This window comes from Rhinoraja longicauda, chromosome 8, assembly GCF_053455715.1.
Source record: "Rhinoraja longicauda isolate Sanriku21f chromosome 8, sRhiLon1.1, whole genome shotgun sequence".
NCBI lineage: Eukaryota > Metazoa > Chordata > Chondrichthyes > Rajiformes > Arhynchobatidae > Rhinoraja > Rhinoraja longicauda.
The window spans coordinates 48461696-48484746 of NC_135960.1; the positions used below are offsets into that span (position 1 = coordinate 48461696).

Genomic DNA, 23051 nt, shown 5'->3' on the forward strand with positions numbered 1-23051 from the left:
GCACTAGTTCTGTTATCCCATTTTCCTGTCCACATGTGGGGGCATTTTTTGAAATAGAGACCAATTAACCAACAAATCCGCAGGTCTTTGGGATGTTGGAGGAAACCTGGAGATAACCCACAAGGTCAAAAAGAGTACATACAGGCATGTGAGTGAGATAAAAAAAGATTTTAAAAAAGCCGAGCGCTTGCACGAGGCTTACAGCGGGGGTCAAAAAATTGCCAGTTTCACAAAATTACCAGTTTCAAACCTCGTTTAGTGTATTTCAAAGTAAAAACAGACATTACAAAATAATGTGAATATGTCACTGTCTGCGAACAACATTTTGAAGTAAATTCGCACATTAATTGATAATCAGCCCAAAAAGGTGATAATTGGCTTTTCTGCTGCATTTTATATTTTAACTCTGTTTTCATTAATTTAGTTATATAATTTTGCACTTAAATTTAATATTTACTCATTACAGTTCCACCACTGATTTTCTGGCACTCTTGGTTCCAGAGCTTTGCTGGTTTATCCAGCTGGCCAAGGAAGTCGGCTATGGGGATAGATGTGCTGGCCCCAGCTGGGCTGGAGTTCCAGAGCCCCAGCCGCAGGTTGCAAATTCAACCCACCGGTCGGCCATGGAAGTCCCGATGAGGTCAACATTGGCTGCCTTGCCCAGCCTAGGTGTCACATTTTCGGGGAGACTTCCAGGGCGCGGGGGATTTCTCTTTCTTTTTTTCGATCCGATTTCTCCGTTTAATTGGCAAAGTGAAAAACGCGGAAATCATGCAAAAAGCACGGAAAATGGATTTTAAAAACGCGGTAATCAGCAGAAACGCGGAAAGTTCACATGCCTAAAACTCAGCACAGACCACACCAGAGATCAGGATCGAACCCGGGTCCCTGGTGCTGTGAGGCAGTGGCGCTACCAGCTATGCACTCTTGTGCAAGATGAAAGAATCAAGGAGTTAGAGTTAAGAGGCTAAGCTGGGGAAAGAAAACTAACAAAGATACAAAGCGCTGGAGTAACTTAGCGGGTCAGGCAGCATCTCTGGAGAACATGGATAGGTGGTAGGGCGGCACAGTGGCTCAGCGGTAGAGATGCCAGAGACCCGGGTGTAATCCTTACTACAGGTGCCGTCTATGTGCAGTTTGCACGTTCTCCCTGTGACTACGTGGGTTTTCTACGGGTTCCCCAGGTCCTCCGGTTTCCTCTCACAAGCCAAAGACAACAATGTTTGGAGGTTAATTGGAGTATGTAAATTGTAAATGTTCCCTAGTGTGTAGGAAAGTGCTAGCTTATGGGTGATCACTGGTCGGCGCGGACTCGGTAGGCCGAAGGGTCTGTTTCTGAGCTTTATCTCTAAAGTCTAAAGTGACGTTTCACGTTGGGATCTTTCTTCAGTTGCTACCCGAAACATCACCTATCCATGTTCTCCAGAGATGCTGCCTGAGTTAGTCCAGCACTTTGTGTCTCTTTTTGAAAATTAGCATCTGCGGTTTCCTGTCTAAGGAAAATTGGCAATCAGGCAGGCTTTAAATAGAAGGTAGACACAAAATGCTGGAGTAACTCAGCGGGTCAGGCAGCATCTCTGGTGAGAAGGAATGGGTGACGTTTTGTGTCGAGAACCTTCTTCAGACTGATGTCAGGCGAGGGGGCGGGACAAAGTTAGGATGTAGTCGGAGACAAGAAGACTAGTGGGAGAACTGGGAAGGGGGAGGGGATAGAGAAGGGAAGCAGGGACTACCTGAAGTTAGAGAAGTCAATGTTCATACCGCTGGGGTGTAAACTGCCCATGCGAAATATGAGGTGCTGTTCCTCCAATTTGCGCTGGGCCTTACTCTGACAATGGAGGAGGCCTAGGACAGAAAGGTCAGATTGGGAATGGGAGGGGGAAGTTGAAGTGCTGAGCCACCGGGAGATCAGGTTGGTTGAGATGGACTGAGTGGAGGTGTTCAGCGAAACGATCGCCGAGCCTGCGCTTGATCTCGCCGATGTAGAGAAGTTGACACCTGGAACAGCGGATACAATAGATGAGGTTGGAGGAGGTGCAGGTGAATCTCCGCCTCACCTGGAAAGATTGGTTGGGTCCTTGGATGAAGTCGAGGGGGAAGGTAAAAGGACAGGTGTTGCAACTCCTGCGGTTGCAGGGGAAAGTGCCGGGGAAGGGGGGGGGGGGGGGGTTTTGGGTGGGAAGGGACGAGTGAACCATTGGGTTTCGGAGGGAACGGTCTCTGCGGAAAGCAGAAAGCATTCAATAGGTCTGAAAATAATCATTAGAATTCACTTCCGATCATTGCTTCTTTATACTTCTACCTGCTTAACAAAACTGCAATTTACAGTACAAAGAAATCTGTGGACATGACATTTGCTGTAATATTGAACAGGAGATTTTTTTGAGCAGCTTTCTATACATAGTCCTAAAGTAATATGAGGAGTTGGTCTCACAAAGGGTACGGAACAAACTAATAAACGAAACTAGGTCTCTCATTAATTAGTTGGAGCAGAGCCTTTACTTCACAGCCAACAGTTACAAAGGCACAATAAAATCCTTGTAGTGTTTGTAGCCAGGGAGAGAACAAAGGGCCGGAGTACAGAAACAGAAAAACATTTGTACTGTATACCTGGTAGTTCATAATCGCTCGCAAGCACATGATACACACATGTACGTCATCCTTCCTGCTCACTAATCTAGAATTCTTCAGTGTCCTTCGGCTTGGTAAAGTATTAAACCTAGGGATGGATTACAGAAAAATTACTTAAATTTGCCAAATCAATGCACACAATTGGAAACCAATACAGCCAAAAGCGTGTGAATCTGAATAAAAAGCACTGTACTCTTAAGTTAACAACGCTTGAAAAATTGATTCAATAACACTGCATTTCAGGAATCAGACAAAATGTAGCTGTATTGATTTTTTGCACTTCCCAAACTAGACCACGTTGTGATTAAAAAAGGTTTTAGATGACTTTGCAGATATAAAGGTGCATGCATTCCTGATGATTGATTGAACGATACAGCACGGAAACAGGTCGTTTGGTCGACTGAGCCAATGCCAACCATCGAACATGCGTTCACATTAGTTCTATGTTATCCCACTTTCACATCCACTTCCAACAATACAGAAGCCAAGAGGCTACATGCAAATTGGGGGAACAGCAACTCGTAGTTTGTCCAGGTAACTTACAATCCAGTGGTATGAACATTGAATTCTCCAATTATAAGTAACTTCATCGTACCGCTTCCCCACCGCTCCCCCATCCTGCCTTGTCCCCTTCCTCCTCCCTCGTCATTTTACCAGTTCCACAGTTTTCCACATTGTTTCCCTCCTGAGATCACATCGTCCCTAGCCAACAATGGACCTACCAGGCAACACCTTGCCTAAGGTCATTTGTGGCTGGCCCTGATCTTTTCTCGCCTCCAGCTCTGGGTCTGTAAGGCAGCAACTCTACCGCTGCGCCACAATCCCGCTCTACTCCAGTTACTGGTGTGTCTTTTTTTGTATCTTTTTTTTTGTAAAGCAGCATCTACAGTTCCTCATGTCGAAAGATTAAATGAAGATCAAGGCAGAATTAGCTAGATGTAAAATCAGATCTAGACTCAATTTTATTCAGGACTTTCCCTTTTGTTTGGTAAATGGATCCATATTTCAAAAAGTGCTGACTTCAGCAGCTGTCTTCATGAAATGAGCTGTACACCAATTAAGGTTAATCACCATTCAAGTTAATTATGTGTGAAAAGGAAACATTCTCAATCAAGCAACTACTTTAGACGACAACCAAGGCTTTGTCCCTTACGAGGAACATACATCACATTTATTCAACACCTTAATGACAGTTAGCTCTCGAGTTAGCAAATAATCACTTGTTGAAACATCATTATGGTTATAATGAAGGAAAACATCGGACAACCGATTTATGTGAATTGTTCTGTTACTAACAGTGAGATATTAACCAGGTAATTATTCAAACAGAGAACAGAACAGCACAGGAACAGGCCCTTTGGCCCACAATATCCATGCCAAGATAAACTAATCTCCTCTGCTTGAACACCATCATCCATTTCCCTCCATATCCAGGCGCCTATCAAAAAGCCAATTAAATGCCCCTATCATATTTGCCCCCACCACCACCCCTGGCAGCATATTCCAGACACCCGCCACCCTCTTTGTGATAAACTTGCTCGCACATCTCCTTTATACATTGCCCCTCTCATCTCAAGCTACTGTACGCCCCGTGAATGTTTACAGATTAATCCTTGACATTTCCACGCTGGGAAAAAGATTCTGACTCTCTACCCAATCTATGCTTCTCATAATGTAATGTATTTCTATCAGGTCTCCCCTCAACTCCCGACATTCCAGAGAAAACAATCCAAGTTTGTCTGATGTCTCCTTATAGGTAATACCATCCATTCCAGGCAACGTTCTGGTAAACCTCTTCTACACCCTCTCTAAAGTTCCCATATCCTTCCTGTTTTCTTTCAATCAATGCTGTGCAAGAATAAGGATGATGTTAGGGGCAGTACAGTGGTGCAGTGGTACAGCGCCAGAGACCTGGGTTCGATCCTGACTACGGGTGCTGGCTATGTGGAATTTGCACGTTCCCCCTATGACCGCTTGTGTTTTCTCTGGGTGCTTCGGTTTCCTCCCACACGCCAAAGAAGTACAGGTTTGTAGGTTAATTAGCCTTGGTAAAATTGTAAATTGTCCCTAGCATGTGTGATAGTGCTACTGAACAGGAGATCACTGGTCAGTGTGGACTCATTGGGCTGAAGGGCCTGTTTCCACACTGTATCTCTCTAAAGAATCATTTAATTATTGACATTCACTGATAGATGACAACATTGAGTGAGCAAAGCAGATTTTGCCTGAGAGTTTTAAATCACGTCTCTGGAGTGGGACTGGAGCCCAAGGAGCTAAATTTAATCTGGAGGTAATAAAATGACCACATTCTTTACATCCACAGCTTGCATGCCATATGTCAAACTTTATGCATGATTGTGATTATTCCCACAGCAGTTTCAAAAAAAACATTTATGAGGTACTTTTGAGGGCAAAAAAAAGTAGCGGTAAAACATTCTGGATGAACGATTTACACAGTGAAATAAATAAAAATAACATCAGTTCACACTGGATTTAGCAAGTTCAACTGTATGTTACAGATCTTAAGTCCAACGAAGCAAACTACAAAGGTATGAGATATGAGAGTATTGGCAGATAGGCAAAACATATTAATAAGGGCAGCTCAGTGGCACAGCAATAGAATTGCTGCCTTACAGTGCCAGATAGCCGGGTTCAATCCTGACTACGGGTGCTGCCTGTACGGAGTTTGTACATTCTCCCTGTAACCGCGTGGGTTTTCTCCGGGTGCTCCAGTTTCCTCCCACATTCCAATGTTTGTAGGTTAATTGGCTTCTATAAATTGGCCCTAATATGTAGAATTGAACTGGTGTACGGGAGATCGCCAGTCAACGCGGGCTCGGTGAGCCGAAGGGCCTGTTTCCACACTGTTTCTCTAACAGGTATAGCTCGGTACATATGACAATAAACTAAATAAGCAAGCATTGGTTAATAATTAAATTAATTTACGGTTATCTGGAAATAAGTATTCTTTTAAAGTGCAGAGAAGCATTAGCAGGAAAAATGGGGCCAACTATAACTAACAAGTGAAGTTTAAAATATATCACATCAAAGGGAAAATCTTATATTGTTGCCAAAAACAAGAGAGCCTGAGGATTAGAAAAAAATTAGAATTCAATAGACAAAGATATTGATAAGAAAAAGTAAAGTAGAATATGTGAGAAATCGAAAGTGTAATATAAAAATAAACCATGAAAAATGTAATAGATGTGTATAAAGGGAAAGCTTAATTCATTAAAGCAGTCTTGCTAAATGAGTAAAGAGACATCATTTTGGGGTTCAAAGAAATTGAAAACAATGAAGCTCCAGGGCGGCACTTTGGCGCAGCAGTAGAGTTGCTGCCTTACAGTGCCAGATATCAGGGTTTGATCCTGACCACGGGTGCTATCTGTATGGTGTTTATACGTTCACCCTGTGACCATGTGGGTTTTCTCCGGGTGCTCCAGTTTCCTCCCACACTCCAAAGACGTGCAGGTTTGTAGGTTACTTGGCTTCGGTAAAAATTGTAAATTGTCCCTAGTGTGTAGGATAGCGCTAGTGTCCAGGGTGATCACTGGTCGGCATGGATGAGGTAGACCGAAGGACCTATTTCCGCGCTGTATCTCTAAACTAAACTAAAAGCTTCCCAAAACAAAAAGAGAGTACTACAAGCCAAGAATTTATCAAATTAATTGAAGGGTACAATATGGAAACAGGCCCTTCAGACCACCGTGTCCATGCCAATCATCGATCACCCATTCATTCTAATTCTCTGTTATCCCACTTTCGTACCCACTACCTACACACGAGGGGCAATCCGAACGAGTTGTCGGAGTACGTATTTGAGGCAGGTACTATCCTAACGTTTAAAGGGCATTTGGACAGATACATGGACAGGTTTAGAGGGATATGGACCAAGTGCGGGCAGGTGCAACTAGTGCAGATGGGACATATTGGTCGGCATGGGCAAGTTGGGCCGAAGGGCCTGTTTCCACATTGTATGACTTTATGACTCTATCCAGGTTCTTTAGAGATACTGCCTGACCTCCAGCACTTTGGGTCCTTCTGCGTATTGACCAGCATCTGCAGTTCCTTGTATCTACCTACCTTTTAAATGTCGTTATGGTACAAATACATCTGCTATTTCTATTATACATCTGGAATCTGATTACGATACCGTGTATTTTCGTTGGAGGGCTGGAAAAGCCCAATGTCAAGACGTGTAAGTGTATTTTAGCGGAGTATGTTCTAGGTGGGCCACGCAATGCAGGAAACAGACATGCAATGACATATCCATGAAGTCAGTCAGAGTAGCCTGCAGGAACACTCCTGTGGTTTGCTGGCATCAGACGAGAATGAGTCAACGCAGTTTGGCTCACTGCTTCTCTTTAAACTGATAATATCCCCAATATGCCTCAAATCACTGCTGTATTTTCCAGCGTTTGACTTTTCCAGTAGTTCTGCACCATTAGAACGCTCTCTCAAACTGCCACTGTTTTACAGACTTCTTCATGGCAAGAGGCACAATCTTAATCAAGATTTCGTACAGCTATTCGCTTCCAGCTGTTTCCCAAATCTGATTTACTCCCAGTGCAGCTCAGTTGAATGGATTCAGATGGTCACCCATAAACTGACTGCTCTCAAACTCTGAGATATCTGGCTCACCTACCTTAATTGTAGCGTTATCCTTGGAGCACAGGAGGTTGAGGGGTGATCTGATCGAGGTGTACAAGATCAATAGAAAGGATAAATGCAGTGTCTTTTATGAAGAGGAGGGGAATCCCACAGTAGGGCAATCGAGGACCAGAGGACATCGGTTTACGGTGAGGGGGGAAACGATTTAATAGGAACCCGAGGGGTAACTTTTTTTTACACAAAAGGCGGTGGGTGTATGGAACGTGCTGCTGGAGTAGGTAGCTGAAGCAGGAACTATCACAACATTTAGGAAACATTTAGAATGGCACATGGATAAGGTAGGTTCAGAGGAATATGGGCCAAACACGGGCAGGTGGGACTAATGTAAAGGAGCATGTTGGTCAGCATGGGCAAGTTGGGCCGAAGGGTCAGTTTTCATGCTGTATGACTATGACTCTGAGCATTACCAGCACTCTGAATAATACAAATTTACAAGTGGAGAAATAGAGACCCTGAAATTGGATTATGTTGCATAATACTCTGATGCATTAATTTCCAATTGAACAAAAATGAATCATGAGTAGGAAATCAGTATGGTAACCACAGGTAGCAAGACACCAGCGAGTTCCCCCAGGTTATACAATCATCCATTACGTTAAGTCATGGACGGGTCCAGACACATACAATATGATACAATAGGCTGTAAAACGTGCCTGGGCACCACCTCCATGATGCTGAATAAAGCGGGAAACGGGCCACGGACATTCAGTTCCTTATCCTCACAAAACCTGGTGGATATTCGGAAACTGGTCATAGCATCAGACAGTGCAGAAACAGTCCCATCAGCCCAACTTGCCCGCACCGACCAACATGTCCCATCTACACTATTACCACCCGCCTGCGTTGGTCGGCGTGGGCAAGTTGGATCGAAGGGCCTGTTTCCTAGCTGTGTGACTCCATGACTCTAAATCCATGGTAATGAAAGAGGAGTGGTAAAGAAGGCATACGGTAGACTTGCTTTCATCGGTTGTGGCAGTGAACGTAAATGATAAGATCAAGGTCCCTACCATCAATACAACAGAATCAGAGAGATATGTAGATGCAGATGCTGGTTTACACCGAGGAAAGTCACAAAATGCTGGAGTAAAACTCAGCGGGTCAGGCATCATCTTTGGAGAAAAAGGATGGGTGACGTTTCGGGCCGAGACCCTTCTTCAGACTGAGTCAGGGGATAGGGAAATTAGAGGCATGAAAAGGTACAGAACAAAAATCATAGCCGGCACCAATGGCCAAAGAACCCACAATGGTTCGTTGTTGGCTGTGGAGGAGGTGATAACGAGAGGGTATGAACAGTAAAGGACGACTAGGGTGGGGGAGGGACTGAGAGAGAGGGAATGCAAGGGTTACTTGAAATTAGAGAAATCAATATTCATACTGCTGGGTTCTTTGCTAGAGTTTAAAGATAACGGAGGTCAGGATTGAAGCCGGGTCTCTGGCGCTGTGAGGCAGTGGTTCTACCAGCTGCACTGCCAAATAATGTTACAAACGTAGCTCGTATTTACTTGCCAATGGGAGACCACATTGTTATCATCGTAAATCCTGTCCTTGCTGATAAAATGGAAGAGTTCAGTCATGAGCTTACCGTAAGGTCGAGTGCCTGGAAGACCGTGCCAAGCTATTCCCAACGGGCGACGGCAGATTACTGCCCCGGTGTAAATCCTCAATGGAGCGGCTCCACGGTTTACTCTTGTCCATTGCATTCTCCACGTTATTCTCCATACTTTCATAATCAAATCTGAATACGTTTTGGAACAAAACACATTGCTTACTCGCTACATGTCCACTAATATGCGAAATACCATCAATCTTATTTTCACAAATCAAACCCTTTGCTTTTAGTTTGGTTTTTAAGTTTAGTTTAGAGATACAGTGCGGAAACAGGCCCTTCGGCCCACCGAGTCCGCACCAACTTGTGATCCCCTTACACTAGCACTATCCTACACACTAGGGACAATTTTTACCAAAGCCAATTAACCTACAAACCTGTAGGTGTTTGGAGTGTGGGAGGAAGCGAGCGATCACCTGGAGAAAATCCACGTGGTCATGGGACAAACGTACAAACTCCGTAGAGTCAGAATCGAACCCGGGTGTCTGGCGCTATAATGCAGCAACTCTACTGCTTACTGAATGGACCGAATGTTGATGCTCAAGAGAAAGATACACTCAACTATTATCACCAATGTGTGTTGCATATGGAGTCATAGAGTCATACAGCATGGAAACAGGCCTTTCAGCCCAAAATGCCCATGTCGACCAAAATATCCCATCTACACTAGCCCCACCTGCCCGCGCTTGGCCCATATCCCTCTAAACCTTTCCTATCCATGCACATGTTCAAGTGCCGTTGAAATATTGTCATGGTGCCTGCCGCAATTACCTATTCTGGCATTTCGTTCCATATACCCACCACCCTTTGTATGGAAAAAGTTGCCCCTCAGCTTCCTATGAAATCTTTCCCCTCTCACCATAAACCTATCTTTTCTGGTTCTTGATTCCCCTACTCTGGGTAAAAGACACTGATCACCCTATCTATTCCCTCATGATCTTATACACCTCTGTAAGATCACCCCTCAGCCTCCTGCGCTCCAATGAATAAAGTCCTCGCCACTAGTATATCGATAAGACCTGTGCAATCTAATCAAGTAGATAGAACGAGCTGCCAGGGTAAGTAGTTGAGGCAGTTACCATAACAGCACTTTGAACATGGATCATAGAACAGTACAGCACAAGAACAGGCTCTTCGGCCTACACTATCTGTGCCAAATAATGCCAAGACTAACGCTTATCAGCCTGCACATAATCCATATCCCTCCATTCCCTACACATATTTATGCCTATCCAAAAGCACTTACAAGAAACTTGGACAGATACATGGATAGGAAGGGTTTAGAGGGATGTGGGCCAAAAGCAGGCAAAATGGGTCTAGTTTAGATGGAGCATCTTGAGCGGCACGGACAAGTTGGGCTGAAGGCTATGCTTCCGTGCTGTATGACAGTGTTAACACGCAGTGAAATAAATTGCTTTCTCACTTTACATGATATCAAACATAAATTATGCAAACATAAAAATTATAGTTATGTGCACTACAAGAGGAGAATGAGAAAAAAATCTGCATCTTATAAGTCAAGTACAGATTACTTGTATGGGCAGATTTAAACCAGTGCTTGTAAGGACAAAATAAATTTATGTTACACCTCTTCCAACCATATGATGAAACACATGCGTTTAACAAGAACTGTTCTGAATTAATCAGATCAACAGACACACCCTGTTAAAACATTCAGCAAATTGAGATACTATTTGCGTCACAAGCATTTTTAGGACATGGTACCCTTAGAACATGGAATATAGAATAAAACAGACGCTTCAGCCCACAATGTCCATGCCAAACATGATGCCACGTTAAACAAATCTCCTCTTCCTGCATGTGATCGTATCATTCAATTCTCTGTATCTCCATCTGCCTGTCGAAAACCCTCTAAAACGCCACTATCGTATCCGCCTCTCCCACCACCCCTGGCCATGCATTCTGTGCACCCACCACTGCAAAAACATTGCTCTGCAAATCTCCTTTAAACTTTGCCCCTTTCATCTTGGAAAAATGGTTCTGTCTACCCAATTTATGCCTATCATAATTTTATATACCTCCAACAGGTCTCTCCTCAACCTCAAACCGTCCAGAGAAAACAATCCCAGTTTGTCTAAACTCACCTTCAGTAAAATCAATGCAAGTTTGTCCAACCTCTCCTTGTAACTAATACCCTGTAATCCAGGCAGCATCCTGGTAAACCTCCCCTGCACCCTCTCCAAAGCCTCCTCATTCTTCCTGTAATGGGGGTAACCTCAACTGCAGACTATTATTTTACCTTATAAGAAGAGCTCACTGTGGTTGTAAACGTATTTTCATTAAAGTAATTGCTTGTACTCGTTAAGTACTGGAAAACTAGCAAATTATTTTTATTCTGAAGAAGGGTCCTGACCCGAAACATCACCTATCCATGTTCTCCAGATTTGCTGCCAGACCCACTGATTTACTCCAGCGCTTTGTGTCTTTTTTTTTAATGAACCAGCATCTGCAGCTCCTTGTGTCCAATGATTTTTTGGAATTTCTTAACCACTGTTTATCCACCTTGAAAGAAAGAAGGGAAGAAGGGGACCAGAGGACCCAGCCTCAGAATAAAAGGAGGTATGTTTAAAAAGGAGATGAGGAGGCATTTCTTTAGCCAGAGGATGGTGAATCTGTGGAATTCATTGCCACAGGGGGCTGTGGAGGCCAAGTCATTGGGTATTTTTAAGATGGAGATTGACAGGTTCTTGATTAGTTTAGTTTAGTTTATTTTTGTCACATGTACCGAGCGAGGTACAGTGAAAAGTTTTTGTTTGTGTGCTATTCAGCCAGCGGAAATACTATACATGATTACAATCAAGCCATTCACAGTGACCAAATAGAGGATAACGGTTGCAACATTGACTGCAAAATCAAGTCAGATTAAAGATAGTGCAAAGATCTCCAATGAGGTAGATGGGTGGTTAGGACTACTCTCTAGTTGGTGATGGGATGGTTCAGTTGCCAGATAACCGCTGGGAAGAAACTGTCCCTGAATCTGGGGGTGTGCGTCTTCATACTTCTGTACCTCTTGCCTGACGGGAGAGGGGAGAAGAGGGAAGAGTGAGACTGATTCTTGATGATGCTGCTGGCCTTGCCAAGGCAGCGTGAAGTGTAGATGGAGTCAATGGAAGGGAGGTGGTTTGCGTGATGGTCTGGGCTGCATCTACAACTTTTTACGATTTCTTAGTAAATGTGTCAAGGGTTATGGGAAGAAGGCAGGGCAATGGGGTTGAGATGGAAAGCCATGATTGAATGGCGGAGTAGACTCGCTGCGCCAAATGGTCTTATTCTGCTCCTTTGGCTTATAAAGAAACAAGTTCCAAGCTGTATTATTACACAAGGCCATTAACGTCACTTTTAATGGGACTCTATCCAGTACTGGATTCTAAATTTAGCATACAAACAATTTACCGGTTAGTGATCAAAAAGATACTTACGTAACTGCGCACTGTGCAAATGAGAGGTACTCCACCAGTATGTCTAGACCTTGATTCTCTTCATTCAGAAACTCTCTCACCCAACTGTGGAAGAACAAATGAGCATACTGTAAGAGTACACGTAGCTTAACAAAAAACTAGCAATTTAAGCCAAATCAAAATAGTTAATCTTGGCCAAGTATACCATAAATATGGTACAAACAAGATATACTCAGAGTTTCTGGCATGGTACAGTGACCTATTCCTAGTGCACTCAGAATCAGAAAGCAATAATCAACACAATGCGCTCGTTCAAGGTAAAATGGTCTTTTTCCTCCCCCCCCCCACCCAAAACAAAATTAACATGAATTTAGTAACACTAATATTTCACATTTCCAGCTTAGTCTGGAACTACTTCAGTGATCCACTACAAGTGATGAATTTAAATTTCAACATAATTTCATATGTATGACAGTCAGCCCCAAGTAGTTAGATCAAAAACGATAGATCTGTGCGTCAGCGAAACATGTTACCCCACAGAATGTTTCATCTGACTGTCGGGACGGGAAATCTTCCACTTCAAAAGATAAATCTGAGTAAGAGTACATGAGGGCGACCGATCGACTGAGCGAATGATGCCAGAACAACCACCTTGCTCTCAGCGTCAGTAAAATCAATGAACCAATTGCTGCCTTGGGAAGAGGAAGGCCGAGGATCCACAAACCTGTCCTCATCAACGGGAGAGAGGTGGTGGGGAGAGTCAAAATCTTCAAATTCCTGGCTGTGCATATCTCTGAAGATCTGTCCTGGACCCAGCACATTGATGCAATCATAAAGGAAGCCCACCAGCGCCTCTACTTCCTTAGAAGATTGAGGAGATTCAATATGTCAACGAATACTCTCTTGAACGTCTACAGTGTACAGTAGAGAGCATATTGACTGGTTGCATCACGGCCTGGTTTGGCAACTCGAACACCCAGGAACGAAGAAAATTGCAAAAGGTGGTGCAAAAACACTGCCCAGTCCATCACGGGTAGCGACCTCCCCACCATCGAAGGGATCTACAGGAGTCATTGCCTCAAACAGGCAGCCATCATCATCAGAGACCCACACCACCCTGGCCATGCTCTCATTTCACTCGCCATTGGGAAGAAGGTGTAGGAGCCTGGAAACTGTAACGTCCAGGTTCAGGAGCCACTTCTATCCAACAACCATCAGGCTATTAAACACGACAACCTCCAAAGAAGCTCTGAACTGCATGGACTTGGCAGCATTGTTTCTGTCTTTACACTATTATTGATGGGTGACTGTTTTATATTATATAAATTTTTACACACATTTATATGAATTTCTTTTTTGTTGTTTACGGCGTACTATGATTACATATCTGTTGTGCTATTGCAAGAGTGAGACCACACACAAAGTTTGGGAACTATACCTTGGTATACCTTACACTTGGGTACCATACAACCCAATGGTATGAACATTGATTTTCCAATTTCAGGTAACTACATAACCCTCCCACTCTCCCTTCTTCCCCCATATAATCCCCCCCCCCCCTCCCCAACCTGGGCTCACACCTATTTCTCCCCTCCCCCTCCACTTCCACCTACATTCCTTCCTCTCACTTCACAACTCTCCAATCGTTTTTGTCTCACACCCTCTGGCTTTTCATCTCTGGTCCTTGTCCAACCGCCTGCCTCACGTGTATCCAACTATTTTAGCTGCCAGGCTATGTCCTATCCCTCCTCACTTTGCTATCCAAAGATGCTGCTTGACCAGCTGAGTTACTCTAGCGTTTGTGCCTTTTTTGTAAACCAGCATCTAAAAAATGGCTAATGTTTCCTGCCAATCTGCAACCCCAATGCAGATCCGTTTTCAGTAGGGCTCCAATTAAATTTTCACTTTGGAGGCCCAAGGAACTGCAGATGCTAGTTTACAAAACAAGGCACAAAGTGCTGAAGTAACTTGGCGGGTCAAGCGGCATCTCTGGAGAACATGGACAGGGGACATTTTGGGTCGGGACCCTTCTTCCCATCTTCTGCATTGCCATTTCTGGGCTTTGTCCAACCATCTGCTAACCAACCACTCCCACCCTCTGCCCAGGCTAGGCTATGCCCTGCCCCCTCCTCTCCTCCAGCTTTCTCCCCCCACCCACCACAATCAGTCTGAAGAAGGGTCCAAAACCTAAACGTCACCTATCCACGTCCTCCAGAGATGCTGCCTGACCTGTTGAGTTACTCTGGCACTTCATGTCTTAATTTTTCATTCTGGTCTCTTGGCAGGCAGTCCTTTTGAAACGCAAGCAAACTTTCAACCCCTCAATTCCCCTCCCCCAAAACTCAGCCTGACGCAAATAGTTTCTCATAAACATTAAAAGTCTGAGCGCGGCGGCAGAAGCAGCTTTAGTGCTACAGGACAAAATATTAGAAGAGAGTAAATTATTCCTTTTTCCATTTGCAGCACAAGTGGGGTTACCAGGGGAAAAGAAGAATCCCACATCTGGTAGCACTTGGCTGGATGTGAAATTCCAGCACAGCGAGCCAGGAGATTTAGCCCCAGACAATAAGGGAAATGAAATTTCAGAGAGTGGTAGAGAGTCTTGGATAAACCTCTTGCAGACAATTTACAAAAATGGTGTTTACTTTTCAACAAAATCGGCATATTTCTTGGATTTAGCTATGCCTGGAAGTCCGCATTAATTATGCACACACAGGATACACGGTGCACATGTGACTGGGTAATTTTGTGGGCATTGTTCTGACAAGATTGCTGATATTGACATTTATTTTAAAAACACGCCGATTGTCACGCCATAGAACAGTGCAGCACAGGAACAGGCCCTTCGGCCCACAATATCCATGTGGACATGTTGTCAGGTTAAACTAATCTCCTCTGCCTGCAGATTCCTTGCGTATCCTTTAGACTTTACTTTAGACTTTAGAAATACAGTGCGGACTTTGCGCTAACTCAGGTTCGATCCCGACTTTGGGTGCTGTTTGTACGGAGTTTGTGTTCTCCCTGTGACCGCCTAGGTTTTCCCATGGATGCTCCGGTTTCCTCCCACACTCCAAAGATATACAGATTTGTAATTTAATTGGCTTTGGTAAAGATTGTGAATTGTCCCCAGTGTGCAGGATAGTGTTAGTATATGGGGATCGCTGGTCGGCACAGACTTGAAGGGCCTGTATTCACGTTGTATCTCTAAACTAAACTTTTCTGCCCATGGGGCAAATCTTTCCCCTGTCCAGACAACATCTCTTTATTTCAGCACCTCCAACATCTTAGGAACCCTCCTTAAAACTGGCCTCCCTTCCTAATACCTCCCTCTGAGACTATTTTGTTCCTCATAGTCATAAAATTGTACAGCAATGAAACAGGCCCTTCCAGACCCTAACCTTGTCCATGTTAACTAAGTTGGCATGCTGAGCTGATGCAATTTGCTTGTATTTGACCCTTGGCCACTGAACCCTTGTTATCTGGATATCTGTCCAAATGTTTTTTAATAGTCTCAATTCCATCCACTTCCATAGCTTCCATTGGCAGCTCATTCTAGCTATGGACTACCCTCTGAGTGGAAAAAATCTCTCTGTGTGACATCTTTAAACGCTAAATCTGGGAGGCAGCTTTATTGCTGCAGGAAATGCACTTTTCAAAAATAAATTAGAGGTGATAGTGGAAGAGAGAAAAGTTTGAAATGGAATAATAGTAGTGAACTTGCAGTTAAAAGATCCCAATAAAGTCAAAGAGTTTGATGCAGAAGCCCGTTCGTATTCTCCAAAATATCTGTTAACATGGAGAAATAGGACCCAAGACATTTCCTCACTGCGAGAGTTTATCTGTACATACTTCTATGTAATCCCACTTTCTCATCCACTCCCAACACACTGGGAGGCAATTTACAAAGAACAATTAACCTACAAACCTGCACTTTTTTGGAACGTGGGAGGATGCCGGCACACCTGGAGGGTTTGCACCCAGGGAGAATGTGCAAACTCCACACAGATTGCACCCGACGCCAGGATCAAAGCTGGATCGCTGGTGCTGTGAGGCAGCAGATCTACCAGCTGCACTGCTGTACTGCCCTGGAACATTTTTAAATTGTCTGCTCTAATAATCCTGGATTGTATGTTATTTATTCATTCTTTCACATTTTGGACAATGGAGGCAAGACCTGTATTTCCAGTCCATTCGTAATTGGCCTTGAGGTGATGGTGAACCACCTCCTTGAACCCTTGTATTGCTTTGACTTCGGCTCATCGAGACCACGCCTGGACACTAGTTCTATGTAATCCCACTTTCGCATCCACTACCCCTACACAATAGGGGCAATTTACAGTGGCCTATTAACCTGCACATCTTTGTAATGTGGGAGGAAACCGGGGCACTCGGAGGAATCCTGAGCGGTCACAGGGAGAACATACAAACGTACAAGCACCCAAGGTCAGGATCCAACCTGGGTCTCTGGTGCTCTGAGGCAGCGGCTCTACCCGCTGCGCCACTCTGCCTCTCCGTTTGTTCAGCTCGTGCTGTCATTTAAGGAGTTCCAGGATTTAGGACCAAAAAATAAATTTCCAAGTCACACATTCCATGGTGATCGATTTATAACCACACAAGCATGAATGCTCCTTAGGTTTCTATCAAGGGTGACATAGTCAGGAAGGGCCTTCATGGTCTGCTGTGCTTTATTGTGCTCTTGATGAATTCTTGGATCAAGTACCAAACAGGTAAACGGCTTCAAAAAGCAGTGAGGTTTGTTTGACAGTGGGAATGCCAAAAACATGCCTCATTGATCTTAGACTTTTGACTTTAGAGATGCAACATGGAAACGGGCCTTTCAGCCCATCGAGTCCAAGCTGACCAGCGATCACCCCACACACTAACACTATGGTACACACTAGGGACAATTTACAATTTTACCACGCCAATTAAGCTAAATTGTAAATTGCCCTTAGTGTGTAGCAGGGGTGCAGTGCTGGGGGAGCTCACCCGAGTGCCACTCCGGCACCTCTGTAAAAAAAGGGCCGAAATAAACAGCAGGGGAATTTAACAGCGGCCGCTCCGGCACCAGTGACAGCTCCGGCACCTAAAAAATTAGCACCAGTCTTAGTATCTTAGTATCCTACATTCTAGGGACTGGTTACTATTTACTACTACTACTGAAGCCAATCAAGTTACAAACCTGTACATCTTTGGAGCTTGAGAAGAAACCCATGCCGTCACTGGGAGAATGTAAAAACTGTTCAGATAACACCCATAGTCAGGATTGAACCCGGGTCTCTGATACTGTGAGGCAGCAACTTTACCGCCGCGGCACTGTGCCGCCCTTGGCAGGCATTGCTTCAGAATTGTGGCTAATTTCACCCAGGATATCAGGACCCTTAGAGTTATAACTCAAGTAGTTATATAAATTCATGAGTTCATAAGTCTTAGGAGCATTTGGTCCATCATGTCTACTCCAGCATTCAATCATGGCTGATCTATCTTTCCCTCTCAACCCTCATTCTCCTGCCTTCTCCCCGTAAATCTTTGACACCATTACTGACCAAGAACCTGTCAATCTCCACTTTCAAAATATGCAATGACTTTCACCTCCACAGCCGTCTGTGGCATGAATTCCAATAAGATAGGAGCAGAGTGCAAATATAGTCCCATATATTTTGATATTTTTAAAGAAATTTCAAGCAACATCCATACATAGAAGAGGGGACAGTGGTGTAGCTGGTAGAGCTGCTGCCTCAGAGTGCCAGATATCCTGACTACGAGTGCCGTCTGTACAGAGTTTGCACGTTCTCTCTGCGGCTGCATGGTTTCTTCTAGGTGCTCTGGTTTCCTCCCACATCCCAAAGGCGTGCGGGTTTGTAGGTTAATTGGCCCTCTGTAAATTGCCCCCGAGTGCGTAGGGTGGATGAGAAAGTTGAATAACATAGAACTAGTGTGAAGGGGTGATTGCTGGTCAGCGTGGACTCGGATGGCTGAAGGGCCTGTTTACACGCTGCATTTCTAAAACTAAACTAAACATACAGTTGCTTCAATCACTATTGCCATTTTAGTCAAAATATCACAGGGAATTATACTTGCTTGGATTGTTTGCCCTGGGAACACCACATATCAAAAAACAGAAAAAGCAATTCCTTATCCAAGTAACCACAGCTTAATTTATATATGGGAAGTTCTAATTCAATTTTCAGTGAGATTTCTAAACAGCCTAAACCACACAGTCTGGTTTGTATGCTACAGAGATATCATTTGTGTGATCTTTTGGCACAGACTATTTCTGTGCAGTTCCAAAGAAATGATCAGTCCTGAAGTCCTAGCAAAAATTCATAAGTTCATAAGTTCAAGGATCAGAATTAGGCCATTTGGCCCATTGAGTCGACTCCGCCATTCAATCATGGCCAATCTATCTTTCCCTCTCAGCCCCATTCTCCTGCTTTCTCCCCATAACCACTGACACCCATGCTATTCAAGTTCAATAAATAAAGAATCTTATTGAAACAATAGACAATAGACAATAGGTGCAGGAGTCGGCCATTCGGCCCTTCGAGCCAGCACCGCCATTCAATGCAATCATGGCTGATCATTCTCAATCAGTACCCCGTTCCTGCTTTCTCCCCATACCCCCTGACTCCGCTATCCTTAAGAGCTCTATCTAGCTCTCTCTTGAATGTATTCAGAGAATTGGCCTCCACTGCCCTCTGAGGCAGAGAATTCCACAGATTCACAACTCTCAAACATTTCGGGCGTAACTGTTAGGGCAGATTCAGCTACATAAATGTTTAATTATTTTAAAAATTCCCAAATCAGTGCACCCAACCGCCTGGTTTCTTAACTAACTATTCCTTTCCGGTGTGTTTGTAATTTCCGTGGGAGATACAGGAGGAATTAATTTTGCCAGAGGGTGGTGAATCTGTGGAATTCATTGCCACAGACGGCGGTGGAGACAAAGTCAATAGATATTTTAAAGCAGATTGATGGGTTCTTGATTAGGAAGGGCATCAAAGGTTATGGGGAGAAGGCAGGAGAATGGTGTTGAGGGAAAAATAGATCAGCCATGATCGAATGGTGGAACAGGCTCGATGGGCCCAATGGCCTAATTCTGCTCCTATGTCTGATGATCTGATGAGTCGAAGGTTCTGGAATCTACAGCACTACAATGTTAAGTGTCAATAATTATTTACTGTCATCCATGTAAATTCTTCATGGTATACGACAACTTAAAGAGGCCAAAAATATCCCCCTTGTGGACAATTTAGATGGTGTAAATATCAAAGTGACCATCATCAATAAATAGTGTCTGATTTAATTTCTGCACATATTCTTATGGCCCATATATCCTTCGGCTAAATTATCAAGTAAAATTAATGCTTTAAAACATGTATTGATTCATGAGATATTATGAAACCTTACTTTGTTGAATTGTTCATTTGCATTAAACTAATATGTCTCAGTGTTGAATAATAAGATCTTTAACCTTCCATTCTGAACATTGGTGATCTTGATAAAGGTATCTTATTGGTTTTGAAACATTCAGGAACATTGCATACAAGAGTCGGAAAATCATATTACAGTCAAGTAGGACTTTGGTCAGACTGCATTTGAGGTATTGTGGAGTTAGACTTTAGACTTTAGAGATACAACGTGAAAACAGGCCATTCGTCCCACCGAGTCCGCGCCGACCAACGATCACCCTGTGTACACTAACACTATCCTACACACAAGAGGCAATTTACAATTTACAAATTTACCGAAGCCGATTAACCTACAAACCTTCCCCTCCCCCTTCCCAGTTCTCCCACTGTCTTCCTGTCTCCACCTATATCCTTTCTTTGTCCCGCCCCCCCTGACATCAGTCTGAAGAAGGGTCTCGACCCGAAACGTCAGCCATTCCTTCTCTCCAAGATGCTGCCTGACCTGCTGAGTTACTCCAGGATTTTGTGATACCTTCGATTTGTACCAGCGTCTGCAGTTATTTTCCTACACAACCTACAAACCTGCACTCTTTCAAGTGTGGGAGGAAACCGGAGCACCTGGAGAAAACCCATGCGGTCACAGAGAGAACATACAAACTCCGTACAGGCAGCACCCGCGGTCAGGATCAAACCCAGATCTCTGGAACTGTAAGGCAGCAGTTCTACCGCTACGCCACTATGACGCCCCTTCTGGTGGTCTCATTATAGGAAGGATGTGGAGGCTTTGGAGAAGGTGCAGAAAAGGTTTACCAGGATGTTGAAGATAGACACAAAATGCTCGAGTAACTCAGGGGGTCAGGCTGCATCTCTGGAGAAATGGAGAAGGCGACGTTTCGGGTCAAGACCCTTCTTCAGACTGAGTCTGCCTGGATTAGGGGATATTAGCTCTTAGGAGAGGTTGGACAGACTCGAATTGTTTTCTCTGCATCAGAGATTGAGAGAATACCCAAATGAAGTAAATAAAATTATGAGACGCATAGATGGGGTGGACAGTCAGAACCTTTTTCCCAGAATGGAAAAATCAAATACCAGAGGGCAGAGCTTTAAGGTAAGAGGAGCAGAGTTTAAAGGAGATGTGTGGGTCAACTTTTTGTTACACGGAGAGTGGTGAGTGTCTGGAACGCGCTCGCTGCCAGCAGTGGTGTTGGACGCAGATATGATGGTGGTGTTTAGGAGGCCTTTGGATATGCAGGGAATAGAGGGATATGGATCACATGCTGGCAGAAGAGATTCGTTTAACTTGGCATCATCTTCAGCACAGACATTGTGGGCCACAAGGCCCGTTCCTGTGCTGTACTGTTCTACTGAGGCCACAAATACATCATATGAATGCAAATTCTACAAATCCCCATCATGTTTGTCATCAGCAATAATCATTGGTTATGTACAACACAACGTTAAATACGTAATAAATCTTTTTAAAAAAGGGCACAAAGTGCTGGAGTAACTCAGCATGTCAGGCAGCATCTGTGGGGAACATGGATAGGTGATGTTTTGGGTTGGAATCCTTCTTCAGACTGAGAGCTTACACCGGGGGGGGGGGGAGAGGAAGGACCAAGCGTGGTAGGTAACTTGCAAATCAATATTCTGGGCAAAATTAATTCTGGCAAACATATTAACTTGTTGGTGGACTTTTTTTATTTATGTGTCTTCAAACTGCTACAGGAGATGACTGTGTGGGTTTTCTCCCACATCCCAACAACGAGTGGGATTGCAGGTTAATCACCCCCTTGTGTGTGTGTGTAGGGAGTGGATGAGAAAGTGGAATAACATAGAACTAGTGTGAAAGGATGATCGATGGTCGGCGGGGGCCTGGTGGGTCTATGCTGCATGTCTAAACTAAACAAATCTAAACGAAACGAAACTACACTAAATTAAACTAAACTAACCATGATGCCAAGATATATATCATCCACTACAGTAAGAGTGCCTGCCCTGAAAATGGTGCAAGCTTTTAAAATGTGTCCACTTTAGATTGAATAGCTATGAAATTTGGAATCAACATGCCTTATGATGTTAAACAAGACACATCCTTTATAAGATGCATTTACTATCTTTTTTTAAACTCACCATGTATAATTCCTGAAAATTAACTAAGGTAATTGGCAGAAGCCTGATTCATGACATGAAATTAGCCACAATGTCCTCAAATTTCCTCAGGGAAGCAGCCAACATAATCAATGACCACTTACACCAGTCATTTCCTCTTCTCCCCTCACCCAAGGAGCAGAAGATAGAAAATCTTGAAAGTACGTATCATCAGATTTAAGAACAGCTTCCTTCCTGCAGTTATCAGTATTTAATAACTTCTCTAAGCTGGTGTGTAGTCCCGATCTTCCAACCAATGTAGTTGTGGCAGGGACTATCCCAACATTTAAGAAACAGTTAGACAGGTACATGGATAGGACTGGTTTGGAGGGATAAGGACCAAACGCGGGTAGGTGGAACAAGTGTAGCCGGGACATGTTGGCCGGTGTGGGCAAGTTGGGCCGAAGGGCCTGCTTCCACTGTGTCACTCTAATACGTACTTTGTTCCAGTCCCTGCACTTCTTTCAACTGCACATTCTCGGTAGCTGTAATACTATATTCTGCACTCCATTTATTTTTCTCTCTGTTTTACCTGTTGTACTTGCTTATGGATTTATTGTACTCATGGATCTTATGATTTGACTGGATAGCCGTAAAGCAAAGTTCTTCACAGTATCTCGGTACACGTGACAACAATAAGCCAATACAATTTCCCTTCTTCCCAACAAAGGCTGAAGAGTCACTGTATCAAGGTTACAAATTCACTGCTCGTAACTTCAATCGCAAATCTGTTGGCTAGAAATTCCTCCACATGGTTTTCACAAGTTTAAGTGTCCAAGTCAGTTAGGTGAATGAACCACAATGAACTACAAAGGGTTACTATGCAGTTAGTACAACTAGTTAAGTGGGCAAATGATATGTCAGCCTTTACAGCAAAGGAGTTGGAGCCTAAAAGTGGGAAGGTTGGTTACAATTGTGCAGGATGTTGGGTGCTGGTAAGATTGCACCTGAATTACTGCTCAGTTTTGGTCCCTTACTGAAAAGGATATAGTGGTATTGGATGCAGTCCAAAAGAGATTCACCATAGCACTTCCTGTAATGAGAGGACTGCGTTATTTGGAAACGTTAAACAGGTTGGGTTTGATTTCTTTGGAGATTACAACAATAAGGGGTGACGTTATTGAGACAAAGATCCTGAGGGTGAATGGCAGAGTAGATGATGAG

General features: G+C 43.8%; 1 protein-coding gene across 7 annotated transcripts in view; it reads right to left on the bottom strand.

The window, feature by feature from the left end:
• The window catches only part of fmnl2a (formin-like 2a), a 207877-nt gene that overhangs the window by 53548 nt on the left and 131278 nt on the right, over window positions 1-23051 (bottom strand). For all 7 annotated transcript variants that reach the window (XM_078403887.1, XM_078403886.1, XM_078403885.1 and 4 more), the window contains exons 5-7: window positions 12349-12432; window positions 8885-9037; window positions 2611-2719 (exon numbers count right to left, since the gene is read on the bottom strand). In XM_078403887.1, the coding sequence (XP_078260013.1) occupies window positions 2611-2719; window positions 8885-9037; window positions 12349-12432 (346 nt within the window). The remainder of the gene's footprint in view (window positions 1-2610; window positions 2720-8884; window positions 9038-12348; window positions 12433-23051) is intronic.